Here is a 22,266-nt window from a genome sequence, read left to right on the forward strand (position 1 = left end):
AGGAGAGAGTTTGATATTTTCCCAAAGAAAACGTTCATTGGTTGTAAGATTCAACAAGACAAACAGTCAACTTTAATAATAGAGTAATGCGTACTTTGGATGTAATTGGCTTTAAACGTTCATTTAAAAGACCCTGCCCCCAAAATTCTCAAATATTACTTCGAATTTAGCTATTTTTATTATGGTTTCTTAGAAATCATGTTAGTTTCTTCTCTAAAGCCCTCCATAAATGCATCCACGATGCGCCCCCCAAGTATTGCTTGGTGTGAGCTCTTTTAATTTTTATGTCAGTTTTCAATTGTGAGAACTTTAAAAATAATTTTTAAGTGTGTTCTAAAAATATATTTTACTTGAAAGAATATAAAATTACTAATTTTTTTATATAAATTTAATACACTGATATTAAAAATAAAAAAATTATTTTATTATATTTTTAAATAAAAAATACTCTTAAAAACTGTAAATAGATTTAATCCATACTGGCCTTATTTTTATATAAGCAACGATGCAATACATCCAAGTAATTTTCAATGGGTCGACCATCCAACAAACAGCATTCTCGGAGCCCAAAATGGCTAGGTAGCCCATCAAAGAAAACCTAGCTCAAAATTTCTACACGGCCCTAGAACCTTCTCCACCGAAAAGCCCTACTTCAAGAAAAAGAAAAATGGAAGCCCAAACTTACACTACTTTGAGGTTCTAGCACTTTCCATAGGGTTTTGTTGTCTCTTCACTTGCCTTCCAGTTCCAGATATAAAAATACGAGAACAAAGAATAAGCGGTGTCAGGAAGCAATACTTGTGATCTTTCCAGTGCAAAAACCACGAAAAAAGAAAAAAAATGGCCGAAGATTTGGCGTTGGATTTACAAGAGTTGAGGCAGTTAGGGAGCATCGCGAAAAGGCCTCGTGTCGTTTCTCTCATCTCCTCTGAGATTAGCCACTTGGAGAAGGTAATATTTTTTATTTAATTTTTTTAAAAAAATATTAATTTACTAAAAGACGATGACAAGAGCAATTAACAATAACTTGGTATTTGATGTTCTTGTTTTAGTGGTTTTTATTTATATGTTTATCGATTCTGATAAGTTGTTTTCATTTAGGGTCGTAATGAAATGAAAGAAAAAGAAATGTTGTAGATAGAATGATTACAGTCCGAGGAGAGGAATCCTCTCTTAACACGGTATATAAAGTAGTGTTAATAACTCAAAACTGTCCTGCAAATGTTAGTGCTTCTGGTTTAAGGAAACTGTTAGTCATGGTTCCTTCTCTACTTGAATTGCCCAATTGTGTCTTTGTGCGGATTCCTTTTATTTTCTTGTTTCTGAAATAAAGGAGAGAGGCTCTTACTCGTTACATCTTGTTTGTAAGCAAACGCTAGAACCAACCAATTGAGCCACAGGCGCATTGACATTAAACATAAATGTAATCAACTTGAAAGGATGATAATCGTTTGAACCTTGTTCAATTAGGTAGCCATACATTTAGATTTAGTTGAATCAAGGTGTTTTTTTTTTTTTTGATGATGGGGTGCATCTTAACCTGGTGGATTGATTAGTGACCTACGAGCCCCCCCCCCCCCCCAAATAATTTTGATTAATTGAAAAGAAATAGTACTTGGTTTTGCAAACTTTTATATTTTTTCAAGTTGGGGTTGGTTCATCTTTGGTGATCGGGTTAATCTTCTTCTTACTTCTCATACACAGTTATCAAAGGAACATGTTTCTGATCCACATGCAACTTCTACTCCTATTCAAACTCCTATCTCATCTGGGGTTAAGCTGCCTTCATCCCTTGCAATTAATTATGTTACGCTTGGATCGTTCAGTTGGGATCAGGACAATGATAAAGTCAAGGTAACAGACTCGTTTCCTGAACAAAATCTTACAAGAAGGATGTAGCGAGCTCAAGCTTTGTCATGTCTGTTATGGATTTTTGGCTTTTTTAAGTTTCTTTCTAATGCTGGTGCTCTGTTTTGCTCTGCTTTGATTTTGCTTCTCCCTTTTCTTCTTATACAGATATATGTCTCTCTAGAGGGTGTCGGGAGAGAAAAGATTGAGTCGGAGTTCCAGGCAATGTCATTTGATGTTAAATTCCATGATGTCCAAGGAAAGAACTATCGATGTGCTATACCAAAACTGAACAAGGAGATTGTACCAGAGAAATGCTTAGTGGTGGTTAAGCCTAAAAGAGTGATCATCACATTGTTTAAAGCTTCAAAGGGGAACTGGTTAGACATACATTTCAAGGACGATAAGGTAATGACTTTTGTGTAGAATAATGGTTTGTTTGAATGCATTTTCGGATGAAAGTTGTAATTTTTTCACGTTACCTTGCAGCTAAAACCAAATCTGGATGAGAAACGAGATCCTATGGCTGGAATTATGGACTTAATGAAGGTTAGTTATCTACGTACAACATAATTCTAGAATAGACTACTTGTGACTACCGAAAGGAACAGCCAACATTAGTTCGGATACTTATCTTTGTAAAACACAAATTGCAGAATATGTATGATGAAGGGGATGAAGACATGAAACGAACGATTGCAAAAGCATGGACTGATGCAAGATCTGGGAATGCAGCTGACCCTTTGAAGGGGTATCGTTAAACCAATTTAGCATTCATATAATTCTAGTGAAGGGGTATCGTTAGATGGTCTTGTTTCCATGGTTTGCCATTATCTTTTTGGTTGGTTTCTGTGTTATGGTGGACATATTAAGCCTCTTCTTTTCGCCTTCTTTCATTCTTCATAAATGCTTTTGAGTTTGCGTTTAGATTGTATTATTATAGATACTTATCTAATGTAATGGCCTCAGCTTTCCTTATGCATGGAATATGGTTTTAGCTTTCCGATTTGAATATAATCTGGATTTCGCAGCTTCCATTACGCTTGCTTCAATTGACTACAAAAAATGCAGCTCGTTATTCTGCACGAGAGGACATTATTCTCGGTGGAAAAGTGAGTTTTTTTTTTAAAAAATTAATTCTATGGAAATTAAAGTAGATATTTGTTAAAGAAAGTAATGATTTAAATTCCGGATAAAAAAATATGTATTTGTTTTAGAAAATACTTATTTTATTCATGTATTTTTTTAATTGAAATAAAACTTTTATTTTTCTTAGCAATAATAATCAATGACAATTAAAATAAATCTGTTAAAATTCTCAATAATTTAAATTAAGGAGAAAAAAATGCAGACTCTTTGATCAATTCTTTTTATTCATGTATTTTTTTATGATCATTGAGAATTTTAAATAAAAAATAATAGTGTTATAAAATTATGTAAAAATTAATAATAAAAAGTAAAAAAAACGGATACTTTATTTTTATCATAGCAACAATTATGTATTAAATTCATATATAATTATTCATAAAAGAATTTTTAATATTACCAATTTTATTTAAAAGTAATGGCTGTTGAATAATTTTTGAAATATTGTTTTAATCATTTCACTTAAAAAACATTATTCTAAGATAAAAGAAAAAAAAACCTAAAGGGCCATTTATATATATATATATATATATATATATATATATATATATATATATATATATATATAAAATAAATCATGCGCGACGAGGCCTGAAAAGACTGTGCGCGCTAAAAAAGGCCTTGGAGTAGATGACCTCAATCCAATTTCAATAGAAAAACTTACCAGCTTTTTAGTCCCTCTCTTTATTTTCTCTATCTTCGTCATTGTCCCAGTTTTTTCTTCCGTCCTATGTGCTTTTTACACTAATATAAAGATAGGGTGTTGAGGTGGGTTAGTGATATTTTTAATTAGGTTTGAGGCTCTTTTAAGTACATTGCACGTGAGTTTTAACATAGAAAATAGATGGAAAGTAATAAAAAGGATATATTAATTGTTTCAGGGTAGAATAAGGGTTTTTATCCAAATGAATAATAATTCAAGAAATGTTTGTATAAAAAATTGTTGACGATATTACGGCAATACATTTGTAGGTAAGGATTTCTTCATTTCTTTACAAAAAAAAAATAATGATTCGATTGATGATGTAAATTAAAAGATACATTTCTATTTTTATGGCATGATGATACCAAAAAATAAGAAGAAAATTGCAAATTGTTATATAAAAAAGTGAGGAAATCCCTTTGCAATAATGATGAGTGGTGTTGTAAGCAGTAATTAGTCTCTTCATTAAAAGCTTGAAACTTCTCAACGAAAGTTGAGATATTTTGTTGTGTGATTGGTATTATGGTAGTTTTTGTAATTATGGTTTGAAAAAAATTATTTTATAAAAATATTTTTAGTTGAGATTGGTTTGATATTTATATATATTTGGTTAAAATTATAGTTGAAATTAAAGTTGAACAAAAAGTAGTTTAATGTATTTGGTTAAAAATGTTTTTCAAATTGAGGTTATAAAATAACTAAAAAATATATAAATTAGTATTAATGGTTTTTAATTTAAATATTCTAGATTTAACTACTGCTATTACATCTTAAAATAAATAATATTTTATATAATTTTTTTTATTGTTCCATTAAACTATCTACAATTTTATCACGTATGAAATTCATCTGACAAGAATTACAGTTCTCATGGTTTTTTGAGCGTGCAACAAAATCAGGTAAAATATCATCAGGAATAAAATTGGGATTACGATCAAATTCTGCAAATGCTACGCCATCATGTGATCTCCTTCTATTTTATGTAGTGTTATTGAATAATGTTAAACATTAATTTCTTGAATAAAACATAATTAAAAATAAAAAAATTAAATTTTTTATACTATGTTAGATCTAGATTCGGATCGGACTCAGTCCAACCATAAATAGTGAAAATTGTTCAAGGGAAGTGCGTAGTGAAATTCATTATGCACTTCATGTAAAGTATCTGGGAATTGCTTTTAATTCAACTATATTTTCAATGTAAAATTAACTGGGTCCACGGATAATAAATAACATTTTATTTTTTACTACACATATATTTTTCATAATTTACTTCAAATGCAGAAATAATCACGGAAACAAACGACTTCCTAGAAAGGAGAACAAACTGCAGTTCAAAGACTCCATGATGCAAAATTTCAACCATAAAAAGTTGTCAATTTCTCTCGACGAATAAGAAACCACCCACACCATAAATCCAATAAAGGTACACACACCTAAGCCCTATTCCAAGGACTAAACTTCATGGCCAAGAAAGAAATTCAGACACAAATCTAGAATTGAGTCGTTAACATCTTAAAGAACAGAAAAGATGAAAGTGCTACCCTTAATGAGAAAGTCAACGGCAGGAGCTAGATGTTTTTTTTTTTTATTATTGAGATTAAAATAATGAAAAAAAGAGTTAGATGAGAATATTACAAGAATTTTTATAAATTGAAGTTCAGTTGTAAGAAAAAGTGAGATTCTTAAGTATATATATAAGCATTAATTAGAGATGAGACTAATGGTTGTGATTGAGTCAAATATCATTTAATGATATATAATTCCTCGTTACTCCTCTACCTATTCATTGTTCGTATTCATTAAAAACAAATATTATCATTTTGTTAATAAATCCTGCTCAAGCTTATTTGAACATTATTCTATAATAGGAAATGATTATCCTCCATTGTCTAGCCTAAAGTATAACAAGCATCCCGATGAATAATAATAATAATAATTTAAAAAAAAAACAAATCCTAACTTCATTCTTTGTTTATATGCTATAGGTAATAGAGTATGTCATAATTTATTTTTCACCCTCAAATTAGAAAAATAAAACTTAAAAATTATGAAAATAAATACATTTTTCATTAAAATTCTCAAAATTTTCAGAATATAGCCATTTCACGAACTATTTGAGGTTTTCTCGAAATTTCTATGTTTTTCTTTATTTAAGGTAAGCAACAGCAAGCATGAAAAAAATATAGAGAGAAAAAGGAAAAATTAAAATCATTTACAAGTGAAAATAGAAAAGAAAAATGATGTGTGAGAGTGTTGAGAAAACAAATTGAAATATTGAAAAGAATGAAATGGTATAAAGTAAAAAAAAAAATCCTAGCAAGTAAGAAAAATAAATAAAATGCGAGAGCTAGTATATCATTATCATAATCTAAAATTTGATTATTTTTTCAAAAATTTTCCAAAAAATAACAAAATTCTCAAACAAATATGTTTTCGATACAATTTGGTCAATTTCTGGTCATTTTGTAATTCTTGACCATTTTACTTATTGTTCTTGTATTGATAAATCTTTCAAAAAACTAAAAAGAAAAAAAGCAATCAAGCAAAAAGAAAATTTTCATAGTGATTAAAATGTAATTAAAAAAAGTAATGAGTAGTTTAGAAAAAAAAATTGCATAGTGTTGTTTTTTAAGAGAGAGAGAGAGAGAGAGAGGGAGTTTTAAAAAATTAGAAGTTAAAAGGTGGTAGAAGTTTTTAGAGAAATCAAGAAAATAGTAAATGAGTGTGGAATATTTTAGAGATTAAATGTGAAAAGAATATTTTTGAGCAGTACAAATAAGTGATTATGCAAAAAAAAAGGGAGGGGGGAGGATTGCTTAGAGCATTAGCCCCAAAAAAAGACCATATATAATTAGATTTTCATCAAACACTCCTCTCCTAAAAATCACCAAAAGCAAACAAATAAAAAAAGACACCTTCTCTCTCTCTTGAGAAAACAAAAAAAATGACCCCTACCCTTCAAAAACAAAAATGACATCTCACAATCTCTTTTGGAAGCAACCCTCCCTCAACAACCATAGACCACCATAAATCAGCTCTCATGACTGTTTCAAAGCCTTCTACCCATCCTTTCCCTCATTGCTAATAACTAATCAACGATGACCATATTGCCACCAACTCACCTTCCCACAACCCCTAAACTTGAGATTAACACAAGCATACTCATGAACTAAACTCCCAACCTTTACCCATCTCTATTATTACCTACTGAAATGATGCCCCCTCTGAAAAGACCACACATAACCACCATAATCAACATTATAACCTTTACTAACTAAAGATTAGTAACCTTTTTCATTTTTCCCTCATCACAAAAAATGACAGTCTCTCTCTATACCATGAGAAAACCCCAATCAAGACCCATCTCAACCTAAGCCACAACCCACAATATCATTTATCTTCTCTTGTATGCCATTTTACCTAACCTTTTCAACCACCATTACTCACAAACCTAGCTAACACAAGCCATCATAGCTCATCAATAATTTTTAAGGCTTAATTCGGGTCAATTCACAAAGATTGGAAGAATAGGACTCAATGGAAACTTTGAGGAACCAAATTGGTGCAATCAGGGGTTCAATTAAAAGAAATTAAAAGTTTAAAGGCTGATGGAGGGTTAAAATCAAAGATTTTCATGGCTAAGGACTAATTTGTAAAAAGTGCGCCACTTCTAGGACTAAAATTGATCAAAGCAGAGGATAATTTGAAAGAATTTTAAATTTTCGCATTTATTAAGGATCAAATTGAACAAATTAGAAACCAAGAAATAATTTGAAAAAGATGCTCAAATCAAAAGAGATAATTAAAAATTTCCAGGGGCACGATTGCATAGATTAAAAAGTTTAAAAACCAATCGGGGCCACAGGTAATGGAATTGAAACAACGAGTACCTAGTTTGAAGTTTACCAGATCCCAAATTAAAAAACCCTAATTTATAGGGTTTAACCAAAACGACATCATTTAGAATACTGTGCTTTCTTCTCCTTTAGTTTTGGTTAATCGAGTAGGCATTTTTAGGCGAATGAATGTGACAACTCCGACCACCTCCTAGGCTTTAACCACCATCGATCAACAAGGGAGTTTCCCCTATTCATGGTGGTACCACCCTTGTTTGACGTTTATACCCTACCTACCATATGGAAGCCCTCAACTTTTTGTCCAAGTCAGCTTTGACTGATTCATAAATCTTGATAGTTTTTAATCTAACTTTGAATCAATGGCAGAAGAGCTATAAGTTTCCAAATGGAGTTTGGTTTGGTTTTAGTTGAAGAAAAACATCTCATCTATAATGTTCATGGCTTATTTTGTTTCAATAACCTCTCATCTGCCACAATAAAATTGAGAAAGAGGCATTCCCAATTAGCCATTTGTGGACCAATTTCAACCCTTTTTTCCCAACTCTTTCTAAAAGCTCCCAAATGTTTTTAGGGACCTAGAAACATGGAAAACTGAGAGAAAAGAGGAAAAAGAATCTTAAACAGAATGAGAGAGATGAATCCTCTACATGCTAGTTTTAGAATACCACCAAGGGGAAGGTGGTTTGGGTAACCTCTAGCCTTTGAAATGCTATAAGAAGGAAAAAAAGGGTAGAATACAAAGAGAGGAGAAAAAATGAAAGAAAAACACAAAAAAAAAAATAAAGATCAAAATCAGCTTTTGGAATAAAAAGGGAGAGAAAGAAGGTTTCAAGGAAGGAAGGAAGGGATTCTTGGTCATTTGGAGATCGAATAGAAGCTAGGAATCCGGTTGGTAATCAGCAAGGAATTAAAAGGAAACCCATTGCTCCCATTTGTTTAGGTAAGTCTTCAACTCTTGATGAGGGGTGGATCTTAATAAGCACACCTCTATCTAGTAATGGCATTATAATCACTAATAACACTTTATTCCGTGACAAGATAAGACAAATGACAAGGTAAGTTGAGTAAGCAACCCATTAAGCTGAGAGATTGCAACAACAAGCTACCTAGGTTGAGAATGATGCTATGAAGTACCAGGAGCATTTATTAGTAATATACTTAATAGAGGCAATGCCCTCTAAGAGTAGTGATGTGTAGGGTTTTTTTTATGGTTGTTTAAAGTTTGATTTGTCCAAATGTATTAAATCTTTTATTATATGCAATGAAAGAGCCACAAATCACTTTCCCCTTATCTAATGTGTTTGGAATTCAACCATGATATGAACTTGGTAAAATATCTCTTTATAACAATCATCAGAATCAGAAATCTTGCTTTGGATCGAAAAGATGGAAGTCATGGATCGGTTCAATTCATGCATAAGCATCGTAATGCAAACATTTTTTTAACATACATGCATTGACACGATCAAAAGATTGATGTCTTATCCCAAGTGCAGGAGTGTCGAAGTAATAAATAACCCGGCAAGACCGGGGTCGAACCACAGGAAGGTGAACAACAAATGAAAAGGAGCTGAAGAGAACTTTTGAGATGTGATATTGATGTGAGTATTAATCAAAGATAAAAGTAATTGTCAAGGTTAGAGGATCCACTAATAGTATTAGAAATAAGTATAGTATAAACTCTTTTTATTAATAAACTGGAAACCACACACAAAGAAGGTTCCAATCAGATGATTTATCCTTAATAGTTCATTATAAATTTTTAACATGATCATATTAATTATCTTATTTTAGTAACATCATACTTTTAAATATTGTCAGGAATTCATGATGTTAACTTATGTTAATAACAAATCAAGTTCATTTCATAGCACAAGTGTCAATTATACCATACAGTAGGCTATGCAAGTGCTAAGTATTTGTTGTACCAAGGGTTGTACAACACAAATCTAGATTAATCATTTAACAAGTAAGGTATCAAGAATTAGTAAGATAAAAAAGATAAGACATGTTAATAACAAACTTTATTGGATATAAATATTGAAGTCCATGTTGAGTTTATATTATACTTATTCTAACATCATTGGTGAAACCTTTTCACCTTGACATAATAAACTTAGCTAAATATTGTGAAGAAGAGAAACATAAATAAACTAGATAAGAACATAGTTATGATGAAAAGCATAAACAAGAGATTAATGAAAGCAAAACTTAAATATTACAAAAATACAAAGAAAGAAAGCATAAATATGATATTGATCTGAAAACCAAGATGTTTAAATGTATGGAAAATGCCTCCTTGGATAGACTAAAATTCGAAACTATTGATTTGATGAGTAATTATTGAGTGGATGGCCACCTTTTGACTTGGTGACAACCATTATCTTCTTGTCTGAACAACACGTCATTGCTAATGTCAGAATTTGGACAAATAGCATTCATGAAAGTTCTGGAAATTTGTCTCAACTTTCCAACAAACCAAGAATGAGCTTATTTGGACTCCTAAAACTAGAGATATGGGCTAAACACTGAACAATGTCTGGGCTGCAGGACAAATTCTGACTTCTCTTTTATTGCTACAATTAGAACTTGAAAACAGATGTTTTGAATCTTGAACTCTTCATGAAAGTTTTAGGCGTATGTCTTAGCTTTCCATCCATATAAACCAGACCTAAATCCATGTTTTACAGCTCCAGTTATGATCCAATAACCGAATGATGTTCCGGTTTGAATTGAACCAGCATCTCTTCTTTAAGCTTAACCATCTCTTTGTCTTTTCACTTTCAATAGTTAAACACATCATTCAATCCTTTAAATTGTGAGATATGCCTGCATTCAAAATGAGCATTTACCATAAATTAAATATATCTTATGTTATTAGACTTGTTATTATAAAACATGCTTAAGTTAGGGAATTTAATGATACTTTAGGTACAATATGATGATATAAAACCTTGATAAAAATGTTCTTTTAAGTACTAATCATGCATTTGCAAGAATCGAAATATTGGTCCCTTATTAAATGAATTTCTCACACAAGATCAAAAAAGAAGCTGATGGTTTGCTATAAAAATTCATTATAAATGTATAACTTTCTAATTCAAAATGAGAGGCTACCTTTCAATTCTCGAACACCCCAAGCACCTCATTAAATTCATTTGCAACCTAAAAAAACCTTTCAATTAGTAAAAAAAAAACACAAAATTAAATCAAATAAAAAAAATTCTCAATCTCTAATATACTTTTTCCTGCAAGATAAAATTTTCAAAACATCTCAATGACACTTCTCTCACCAATATAAACCTCTTGATACCAAGATCGACTTAATATATGATTGGAAAATGGCAAACCGATCACTTTTTCTCTCCTCCCCTCATTTTATAACAATTTTTTTTTGTCCTTTCTCAAAACTCAAGGACTAAAAATTAAAACAAATAGTGTAAACCCTCGAATAAAAGCCTTATATTGAAATTGAAATAGTTAAATGAAAAGAAGAGATAGAAAAATTAAAGTGATAAATATGTTTAGAGAAATTATTTTTTATCAAAATGAAATAGACTTTTCGCTCGAAATTTAATGTATAGTCTTGAATGAAAAGTTTTGGAGTTACTAAATATTAACAATGTAATTTATGAGTAGAAGGGTTATATTGAACAAATTAATTAAGTCAAATAAGAGTTTTAATGTAAGGGATGAAATAAAATAAGAGTTTATGGGACGAATGTACAAATAAGAGAAATATTAGGCCAATGTATAAATAAAAGATATGGTGGGGTCAATGTAAAAATAGAAGAAAATATAAGGGGTTAATATAGAAATCTAAACCAAACATATTCAAATGGTTTGCTATAATTATTATGAATGTATCACCTTCTAATTCAAAAGGAGAGGCTACTTTTCAATTCTCAAACATCCCAAGCACCTTATTAAATCCATTTGCAACCTTAAAACACCTTTCAATTAGTAAAAAAACACAAAATCAAATTGAATAATTTTTTTTTTCTATCTCTAATCTACTTTTTCTAGCAAGATATAATTGTAAAAACATCTCAATGACACTTCTCTCACCAATATAAACCTCTTGATATCAAGATCGACTTAATATATAACTGGAAAGTAACAAACCGATCACCTTTTCTTTTCTCCCCTCATTTTATAACGACTTTTTTCTCTTTTCTCAAAACTCAAGGACTAAAAATTAAAACAAATAGTATAAACCCTCGGATAAAAACCTTATATTGAAATTGAAATTGTTAAATGAAAAGAAGAGATAGAAAAATTAAAGTGGTAAATATGTTTAGAGAAATTATTTTTTATCAAAATGAAATAAACTTTTCGCTTGAAATTTAATGTAAACTCTCAAATGAAAAGTTTTGGAGTTACTAAATATTAACAATGTAATTTATGAGTGGAACGGTTTTATTGAACAAATTAATTGAGTCAAATAGGAGTTTTAATGAGAGGGATGAAATAAAATAAAAGGAGTTTATAGGGTGAATGTATAAATAAGAGAAATATTAGGCCAATGTATAAATAAAAAATATGGTGGGGTCAATGTAAAAATAGAAGAAAATATAAGGGGTTAATATAGAAATTAAGAAAACATGAGGGTATAATGTGCAAATAAAAAATATAAAGGGGCAAAATAAAAATAAAGAAAATTATAGCTATAAATACAGAAGAATTCTCTAGAAATTCCTAGATTTGGCTAGCTCTAAGAGGAGAAAAGAGGGAGGAGAGAGTGAGTTAAAACGCTTAAAAAAATCACACTAAAAACTCCGAACAAAGTGAGATTAGAATTCAAAATTTACACAGGAAAAATTGAAGAATTCCAAGGGGTTCAACCTTGATAAGGGCGATATAAGAAACAAAAGGAGACTGGAAGAAACTTGATTCATCTTTGGATTTCAACTTTAATTTCTTGTTTTTAGAAGGTAATAAATTCTCATAATAACTTGTTTTATATTATTTTTTTTATGGTTGAGTTGCTAGAGTATTTGGTAGAGGTTTCTAGTTTATGAAGTTGAATATGGAATTGTGTTTTGATTATAGCATGATGATATTTGATATAGGTTATGGATAAAAAAATGGGTTAGTAGAGAGAGTTTTCATTTTAAAGAATGGATTTCATGAGGTTAATAGGTTTAAGATTATGTTAAATAATGATATATGAAGGTATTATATGTTATGGTTGCTAAAAATGATGAAAACATGCACGAGAAATAAGTAGATACATGTTAAACTTAGAAATAAAAAATTAGACAGCTTGTCTCTCAGTTTCTCCACTAAGATTAAAAACCTAAGATGATAGGATTTGAGATAACTTCAATCATAAGCATTATAGACAAGGATGTTACCTTTTTAATGCAACTGACCTTGCTTAATTTGGAGTGATGAAACATTACATATGGGATAAAAACCAAAGAAGGGTTTAAAATGAAATCAGCAGGATAATTTTTTGTGCTATTGTAATTTGTGAATTTAGACAACTAGATGGTAAAAGTGGGTTTTGTCATCTTCATTGGGTTTTGTCATCTTCATAAAAGTTGTAGACTTATGTTTTGGATTTTCAAATAAAGAAACCACATATAAAACCAAGTTCCATAACTCTAGTTATAATCAAGATATTGCATAGTGTTATGAGTCAATTATGTTAAATCACCTGAAATTTGTAAATTGTTAGCTTTTATTTGTTGTTCCTAATTGAAAATTTTGAATTATTGAAGGAATGTAAATAGAAAGTGTGTGTATGTATGCATAAAGCTTGAAATTAATAAAGTGTTCATGTTGATACAAGTGAAATCATAGGCACCAAACAGCAGCAAGGGACGACCAATAGAGCACAAACTTCAAGTAGATGCTTATCACCTTAGACAATTATTTTAAAGTCTCTTGTAAATTATTTATTGAGTTTATTTTAAAATGAACATCAAAATTTTTATTATACATGTTTATTATATGAATACTGATTGAATTAGCCCCTTGGTTCGAGACTTGTGCCCCGTGAATGGGCTATTGGTTGAATTAGCTCCCTGGTTTGGGACTGGTGTGCCTTGTGAAAGGGCTATTGATTGGACTAGCTTTTTAGTGCTAGAACTGGCACCCTGGAAATGGGCGATTGGTAGAACCAGTTACCTAGTTTGGGACTAGTGCCCTGTTAAATGGGTAATTATAAAAATTTGGTTAACGAAATTAGAATCTTGGATAACAGGCTATTAAAAAGAAATTGATAATGTGTTGTATAATTTCTTAAATTATTTAATTAATTTTATGATATTTTTATAAATTAATGTGCAAGTTTATCTCACCATTGTATCTTATAGTTGATGAATTGATGTCTCTTTTATATATTCACTTAGTTTAATAAGACAATGATGACAATCCTTTTCGGATTGTATGTAACATTAATTATGATTCGTATGTATAAATTTATGTAGTACTTTATTTTTTTACGTAATAGATTTATATTTATTATCTAAGTTATATGATGCATGAACCCAATTGTTGTAAGTAATTAATTATTTGTTTCTTTAATTAGATTGCATGTACTTTTCTTAGATTTTATTTTAAAAGAAGTGTAGAAAAGTATTGGTTAAATGATGACGACTTACGTCTAGGATGTTGGACCATGGATGTAATATATTATTAATGAGAAACTAAATGGTATTGGTGATATCTTGGTACCACTTATATATAAAAAAAATTGTAGGATTTTCTTTTTATTATCCTGGTGAACATTATTTTAAAAGTTGGGGTTGTTACAAATAGAGTTTAGAACCTAAATAAAAAAGAATAAAACTAAAAGGATAAAAAATACATAAATGAAGACTTTTTGGATGAAAATGAAGTTTTTTTATGCAAAAATGAAAAAATATCCATTATTTAATCTTATTTCATTAAATTGGTCTCCAATTCAATTTGAAATTCTATCGAAAACCTTGAATTTCCTAAAATATGCAAAGAAAATAAATCTTAACAAATAAAATATTATCAAACATCATATGAAAGGATAAAATTGAAAGAGAGTAAAGTTAAAAGGTAAAAAATTAAGGCAATGTTCAATGAATAGTGTCATTCACAATAATACATAGTAAAATACCATATGCTTTTAATGTTATTGTATACTATGTGTTTACAATCATTTAAATATATTTGGCATGTTGATACTATCAGTGACTCTTAAATAACAATAAGGTGATTCTTAATATCTCATGATGAGTGTAAGGGACATGTTGATATTTGGATTATTTGAGGCATACTTGTTTGGTCTCAACATAATTTTTAACTTTGTTGGTGTGTTATGTGTTGTCGTTGCTATTTTAGGATTATTATATGTATGTTTATTGGTTGTGTTTGTGATTTTTATTTTATTTATGTTCATTGTATTCTTCGAACCACTTTTAGGCTTTGTCATTTCAAAAAATTGCTATTAGCATCAAAATGATTTTTGGTGTTGAAAGTTTGCTTTTGTTATTTAATTCTAATTACTACAATATCTAGTTTACTTAAAAACGATATTTACTTTGTTGTAGCGTAAAAAATCTTGTTCTAAGTAATCATTCATGGCTAGAAGGGTTTTTTTTTTCTACATGGTTTTGAATACATTTTAGTATCAAAGACATTATTTTTAATTTTTTTTATATCATCAATGTTATTAAGATAAGTCATGCTTCAAGTATATACTAGTAGATTCGTCTATGCTCCGATGAGGATCGAACTACTCTTTTTTTAAACTTACAAAAACTGTTAAGAGTATGGAGATTTTTTTTACAGTATCATTAAATCTAATTAAGTGGTTTGATCTTGAAATCTGTCAACTCAGCTCTTTGTCTAGCTCAAGTTTCAAATTAAATCACAAAGGTGCTGATTCAAAATAAATTATTCAATTTAATGAGTCTAAAGACAACTTGAATGGCTGGTAAGAACATGACATAATTTTTTTTTTTATATTGAGACGATATCAGATTGGATCAACCCTAGTCACCCTGCGACCTGGGTCATGGATTTTAATGAGTTTAATAACTTTGTTGTTTTTGTAAAATATTTTTATTTAATTTTATGATAACATTAGATACTTTCAAGATCGAGTACCAACCTTGAAAAATATATTTATTTGAGATCGTGATAACCTTATCTGTAGAAAGTAGAAAAAAATAAATCATGAATTCTTTTTCTCAAATATTAGAAAAAAATTACAAAAAGCAAAGGATTAGAAACTAAAAAAACACATATCAGGTTTGATGGGTAAACCCGTTAAACTCGTGAATTGGATAACCCAGATCAACACGTCAAACCCTCAAATCAAGTAATAAACTCCATTGAAATTAATAACTTGTTTTTTTTTTTATAAACTATTGTTTATTTAACTAAATGATAACAAAAATAGATGATCGCAAAATCTAGTGTCAAACTAATATTGAGACTTTTTCTAAGACTATGATAACCTCATAGAAAGCAAAACAAAACAAATTATGAAATTCAATTTTCAACCAGTAATATCGAAGGATGAAATAAAAAAATGAATTTTAAAAAAAAGGTTAAACTCGTCATACTCATCAACAAGTTAATGGACTTTTTAAAATTTAATAAAATGTTTTTTTTCAAAATTAATTTTTTAACTATATGAAAAAAAAAAAATAGACGATCACATAATCGAGTTCAATTAGAGGAAAAAAAAAGTACTCCTCTAAACTCACAAACCGGGGCAACTAAGGTTACCTTGTCAAACTCGCAAATTAAGTTATTGACTCCACAAAGATTAGTAACCTAGTTTTTTTAAAATTATTTTTTATTTAACTATTTTTTTTAAAAAATAGTTCTTATTGCAGTGCTGGAATATTTTTCTGATACCAACCTGATGCTATGATATTTTTTTAATACTGCGATAATTATATAAAAGGTAAATTAAAATAAATTATCAACTTTAAATCATCATATACACATCATATAACGACTAAATTAAAAAAAACAAAAAAAAAAGAAAAACAAGTGAGGTCAAAATGAAAGAAAAAAAAACATAACACATCTTTAAGCTTTTTACTTAATTTTTATGGTAGCCATGTTAGCTTTCTTTGCATTTTAAAATGATTTTGTTTTAATTGTGCTTGTTTGTCATGCTTACCATCCAAGATAGGCATTTTTCTATTTAATTTTATCATTTCTTAGAAAGTCTTCCCTCGATTTCTATCATTATTTTATGTCTATTATGCGTTCTTTTTGTTTCTTTCCCTATTCAATTCAAGTTTATTTTTTTTAATCATGATATACAATATCTTTCTATGCCTATGAATTGTAATTTTCCATTCAAGCTACTAAACAACTCGTTTTAGTAAGTTTATTTGCTTCAGTTTGTTATTTGTTTGTGTTTTTATATTTTAAAAATATATATGCATTATATTGTTGCATTATATCGCTACTTGTTTCTTTTGATTAAATGTTTGTTTTATTTACCTATTACATAATGTCTTGATAAAAGCCCCCAAGGAATGATGGCCAATGATGATTTTTGTTTTCTTGTATTACATGAAGTCATGTTTTAAAATAGTCCTATAAGGCTCAAAGTGCCAAAATAAGCATAAATTGATTGCCTAGACTACAAATTGTATAATGAGAACACTTTGATAATTATAACTTTTGTATGTTGCATGCTAGTTGAATTTTAACTTCTTGACTTGTCATAACCTAAATTTTGATTTTTTTGCTTTTTATTTTTTATTTCTATTTCTATTTTTATTTTTGATAAATAAAAAGAAAATGAAATGAAAAAAATAATTAAAATTCAGGTCAAGACAATACAAGTTGGAAGTTTGGACGGTTTAATCATGGTGGAATTTTAACTTTAGAAGTTAATTTTGGAAGAAATTGAAAACATTAATAAGTTTGAGGTTTTAATTAAACTTTAATTCGGTTTAATTAATGATATCAAGAGTTTAATTGAAGAATTGATAAGATTAAGGACTTGATTAAGCTTAGAATAAGATTAATTAATGAAATCAGGGGCATAATTGAAGAAATATTAAATTTCTAAGCTAATTAAGGTCAAAATTACAAGTGATTAAATTCCAGAGACCATCTTGTAAAAGGCGTTGCAATTTTGCCCATGGGCTCGATTAAGAATTGTTGAGACTTTGAGGGCCAGATTTAAAAATGGTCGCCTGTCCAGAAACGACATCGTTTTTTATTTTTGGCCACCGTACTCCCTATAAAAAAAGAAAAAAATAGGAAAAACAATCGATCAAACCACCCGGTGATTGATCTCCACAACCGCCATCACCACTTTCCTAGACCGCTCCCACCATTGGCAGGTCATGGATATGGGCAAGAAACCACCACCAAAGACCCCTGCAATGGTAGGACTCAAGGAATCCGAGTCCTTGTCAAACACCAAGTCCCAACAAACTTTAACCTCTTCCTATGAAGGAAGAGGCATGCTAGAAGTTTGCCATTGAATCCCTATAAATACCCAACAGGGCAGCCATCGTCACGGGGAGAAAAAAAAAGAAGGGGGGAGGAAATAAAAAATGAAAACAACAAAAAAAAAACCCTACAGGTAGAGAGAAACTAGAGAGAAAGGAAAGAAAAAATGAAGGAAGAATAGAAACAGAAAGGGTGAAGCACCGATCGACCAAGGGACCATCACCTCGCGTCTTTGTCTCTAGCAGTACGCCCAAGTAAGTCTTCTTTCTCCTTCCTCGATTTGCATTTTCAAACTTCTCAAAACAGTGCAAAGGTAATTATCATTACCTTCGCACTATGCAGTGCATGCGTGAGTTAGTTCACGCGTGCCTGCTGCCCAATCAGGTCATTTGCTTGGGCCAGTGACCAGGCTGGGTTGGCCTAGCCCGTACGGTCGGGCTAGATCTAGCTAGGTAAAAAAGAAGAGACTGGGCCGGGTTTAGGACTCAGCCCATCCAGCCCAAGCTACTTTTGGTCAAGGGTGTGTTTGGGAAAACACATCCTTGTGTCTTTCCTATATATTTTATTCCATTTTTTGTTTTGATATCTAGCCAAACAAACCCTTTTTTATATCAGAAAATTCCAGAAAAATTTAAGGATCTTTATTGAGTTATTTATGGGCCCCTCAAGCTTTGTTTTATTTTTTCACCGTGTTTTCTTTTTATTTCCACTATATGTTCAATCTGTAGATCATTGTTGTTAAATACAAATCTGTTGTGCAATGCTTTTTTATTATAGTCTAAAAAGAGTAAATAATAAAAAAGGTAAACAAAAAGAAAAAGGCATAGAAAAATTGTTTCTTCTTCATTAAAAATTTAAAATTTTACAAACTTATTCACTAGAGCTAGAGTCAAGAATATCATATTTTTTTTAAGGTTTGTGTAATATTTACTAACACTAAAGTTTGGAAATATTTATAGGTATTGTTCATTGATGCTAGAGTCAGGAAAATTATAGGAAGAACAAAAAAAAGGAGAACAAACTCTTAGCAATTTTAGAAAAAAAACCAACAATGCAACCTGCCTCAGATAGGATGTTTAAGGGGTGATACCATCCAACTGTCGCTTGATTGTTTACTCGATAGTGGTCAATACATCGATCTAATATTACTCAGAGCATTTATCTTCACACTACTTGTAAGCCTCATATCGACCTTTCGAGGATGATCACTGAGCATACAAAAGACCGTTTGAGACTAGATAGTAACCTACCCTCGTAATGCACTTAACGACTAGAACTAACCTACTAGATTGTACTTTGTGTAATCTCACTTTGGCTAGCCCAACATGCGACATCTTGATTTTCAAGACCATTGGGTGGCAAATAGTCATCACATAGGATACAAGAATCTAAGTTGTTATAGTTGATAAAAGAAGACCGTCTTAATTTGAAAGCTGAAAGGTGTATCAAAAGCTCAAACTTTAAGCGAGACTGGACAAGGATCCCCTCATTAGCATGATAACGACATCATATCCCTAAAATCCATGAATAAACGACCATTTCCACCCCGCGAAGGGTGAGTCCACATTGAATCTACATTTTCCTTGTTGATAGCATCATCATTTGCGTATGATTGCATAATTTTCATTTAGCGGGTTGAAATGTAGGTTCCCCATTGAAATGCACCTATAACACTCGACTGCAGGAAAGACAAATAGATAATAAAGAAAGCCTTGATAGGTCAAACTTGCAAGCTATGGAAAAAGACAACAAGGAATCTATAAGAGAATACACCTAAATGTGACATGAGACGGCCGTACAGGTTAATCCTTTTTTATTGAAAAAAGAGATGATCAATTTATTTGTCAACACTTTCAAGGCCCCATACTTTGAATATCTGGTCGGAAGCTCTACACAACTCTTTTCTTACTTGGTTGCTATAGTTGAGAGGATTGAACAAGTCATCCGGTTAGGAAGGATTGCTTACTCGACCGAGGAGAAAAGTTTCACTGAAAACAAAGAATCTAAGGTTCACAATATCGAAGGTGTTACAAAGGCGAAAAAAACTACCAAAACAAAGACACCAAGAGATCAATTGTCCTGAAGATGAGGCCATGGGGTCATTAGGCCAAAACTGGTCCATGCGTGACCTTAACTGACTGCTGGAAAGGTACCTCTGTAGAGACATTTGTAGGAGAGGGATGATTGGAAGATTTTAGAAATTCCAATCAATGATTGCTGAGTGATTAGCCCTTTTATGTATTACCTTGCTAGTAATCATAGCTCAAGATGTTAGCATAAGGTCTTTGTTGTTAAGCCTCTTTTCTAAAATTTCAATGAAATAATGAGTTTGTCTTTCAATTATGTCTTTTCCTTTGATTTACAAATATCTTGAAATAGGTTTTCTCTAAGGACTTACAAATACACTTTTGAAGCCTTGTGTGATCTCATAGACGCTACTGTTTTTAAACCCGGCCCGGTGGTTGACCTGACTCAAGGCTCGGGTCACGGATTTTGATCAGGTCATCAGGTTTTCATCGAGTCAACCCTAATTTTTTTTATAAATCAAAATCACGTCGTTTTGGTTAAAAAAATAAATAGTCAATGGGTTGCAATTGAGTTTTTGACCTGGTCTTGCCGGGTCAACCCGCCAAGTCAGCCGAGTTTTTTACTTCCTTTATTTTTTGATAAACTCAGCCTGGTTCCAACCTCAAGTCAGTCGGGTCCCGGGTTGACCCACTGTGCCGAGTTGGGTTTTAAAACTATGATAGATCCACTATGCCGGGTCGGGCTCGGTTTTTGAGACTTGGAGAACTAGATTGAAAAACGGTTGCCCAGTCCAAAAACAACACCGTTTTTTGTTTCTGGCCATCGTCTTCTTCCTCCGAAAACAGAGGAAAACTCCCTACAAAAAAAAGAAGAAAAGGGAAAAACAGCCGATCAGACCACCCAATGATTGATCTTCACGACCGCCATCACCACCTTCCCAAATTGTTCCCACCATTGGCAGGTCATAGAGACGGGAAAGAAACCACCACCAAAGACCCCTGCAACGGCAGGACTGCAGGAATCCGAGTCCTCGTCAAACACCAATTCCCAGCAAACTTTATCCTCTTTCTATAAAGGAAGAGGCGTGCTAGAAGTCTGCCACTAAATCCCCATAAATACCCAACAGGCATCGCCAAGGGGAGAAAAAAAACAGCAAAAAAAAACCCAGGAGCATGTCACCTCGCGTCTTCGTCTTCAGCAGCACGCCTATGAGGGAGTGAACATAGTGGTGCAAACAGCGTTCCCTCAAAATTTAAAATATTATTTTTGCTTAAAATAATATTTTTATATATTTTTGGATCGTTTTGATGTGTTGATGTTAAAAATAATTTTTAAACAATGAAAAAATTTTATTTTAATGCATTTCTAAGCGAAAAATACTTTGAACTGCCACCACTACCACAATCTCAAACATATCTTAAAAGTCTTCTTCCTGCCCCGTTTTGCATTTCAAATTTCTCAAAACAGTGTGAAGGTAATTATAATTACATTCGTAGTGTGCAGTGCACGAGTGAGTTAGTTCACGCATGACTGCTGCCCAGTCAGACATTGGATTGGGCCAGTGACTAGGCTGGGCTAGATCCAGCCCAGTAAAAAAGGAGAGAGCAGGCCTGGTCCGAGTCTCAGCCCATCCGGCCCAAGCTACTTTTAACCAAGGGTGTGTTTAGCAAAACATATCCTTGTGTCTTTCCCATATATTTTATTCCCCTTTTATTTTGATATCTGGTTAAATGAGCTCCTTTTTTGTATCAAAAAATTCCAAAAAAAATTAGGGATCTTTGTTGAGTTATTGTGGGCTCCTCGCGCTATGTTTTTATTTTTTCTCTGTGTTTTGTTTTTTTCTGTTATATGCTCAATCTGTGTACCATTGTTGTTAAATATAAATTTGTTATGAAATGTTTATTTATTCTTATCTAAAAAGAGTAAATAATAAAAAAAAAGGTAAACAAAAAGAAAAAGGCATGGAAAAATTGTTTCTTCTTCATTAAAAATTCAAAAATTTCTGAACTTATTCACAAGCATCAGAGTAAAAAATATCATTTTTTTTTGTTTGTGTAATATTTACCAACACCAGAGTTGGAAATATTTATAGGTATTGTTCACTGATGCTAGAGTCAAGAACACTATAGGAAGAACAAAAAAAAAAGAAAACAAACTCTTAGCAATTTTAGACAAAACTAGCAATGCAGTCTGCCTCAGGTATGACGCTTAAGAGGTGATAGCATATTTCCTTTCGTGTAACCAGTCCGGAACCATAGAATCTCT

The 22,266-nt window shown here is 31.2% G+C and overlaps 1 protein-coding gene and 1 pseudogene across 2 annotated transcripts; both read left to right on the plus strand.

The window, feature by feature from the left end:
- LOC133702733 (uncharacterized) overlaps positions 1-22,266 on the plus strand; it is a 148,720-nt pseudogene that overhangs the window by 66,443 nt on the left and 60,011 nt on the right.
- On the plus strand, positions 725-2,826 carry LOC133702899 (uncharacterized). 2 transcript variants are annotated; one of them, XM_062127229.1, is made up of 5 exons: positions 729-951; positions 1,705-1,854; positions 2,017-2,256; positions 2,338-2,397; positions 2,505-2,826. In XM_062127229.1, the coding sequence occupies exons 1-5, from the start codon at positions 841-843 to the stop codon at positions 2,607-2,609; spliced, it is 666 nt and encodes a 221-aa protein (XP_061983213.1). In that variant the 5' UTR covers positions 729-840; the 3' UTR covers positions 2,610-2,826. The 2 variants fall into 2 exon arrangements, with proteins under 2 accessions (XP_061983214.1, XP_061983213.1); XM_062127230.1 differs by lacking the exon at positions 1,705-1,854 and having other exon boundaries at positions 725-951.

This window comes from Populus nigra, chromosome 9 (assembly GCF_951802175.1).
Source record: "Populus nigra chromosome 9, ddPopNigr1.1, whole genome shotgun sequence".
NCBI classification, from domain to species: Eukaryota; Viridiplantae; Streptophyta; class Magnoliopsida; order Malpighiales; family Salicaceae; genus Populus; species Populus nigra.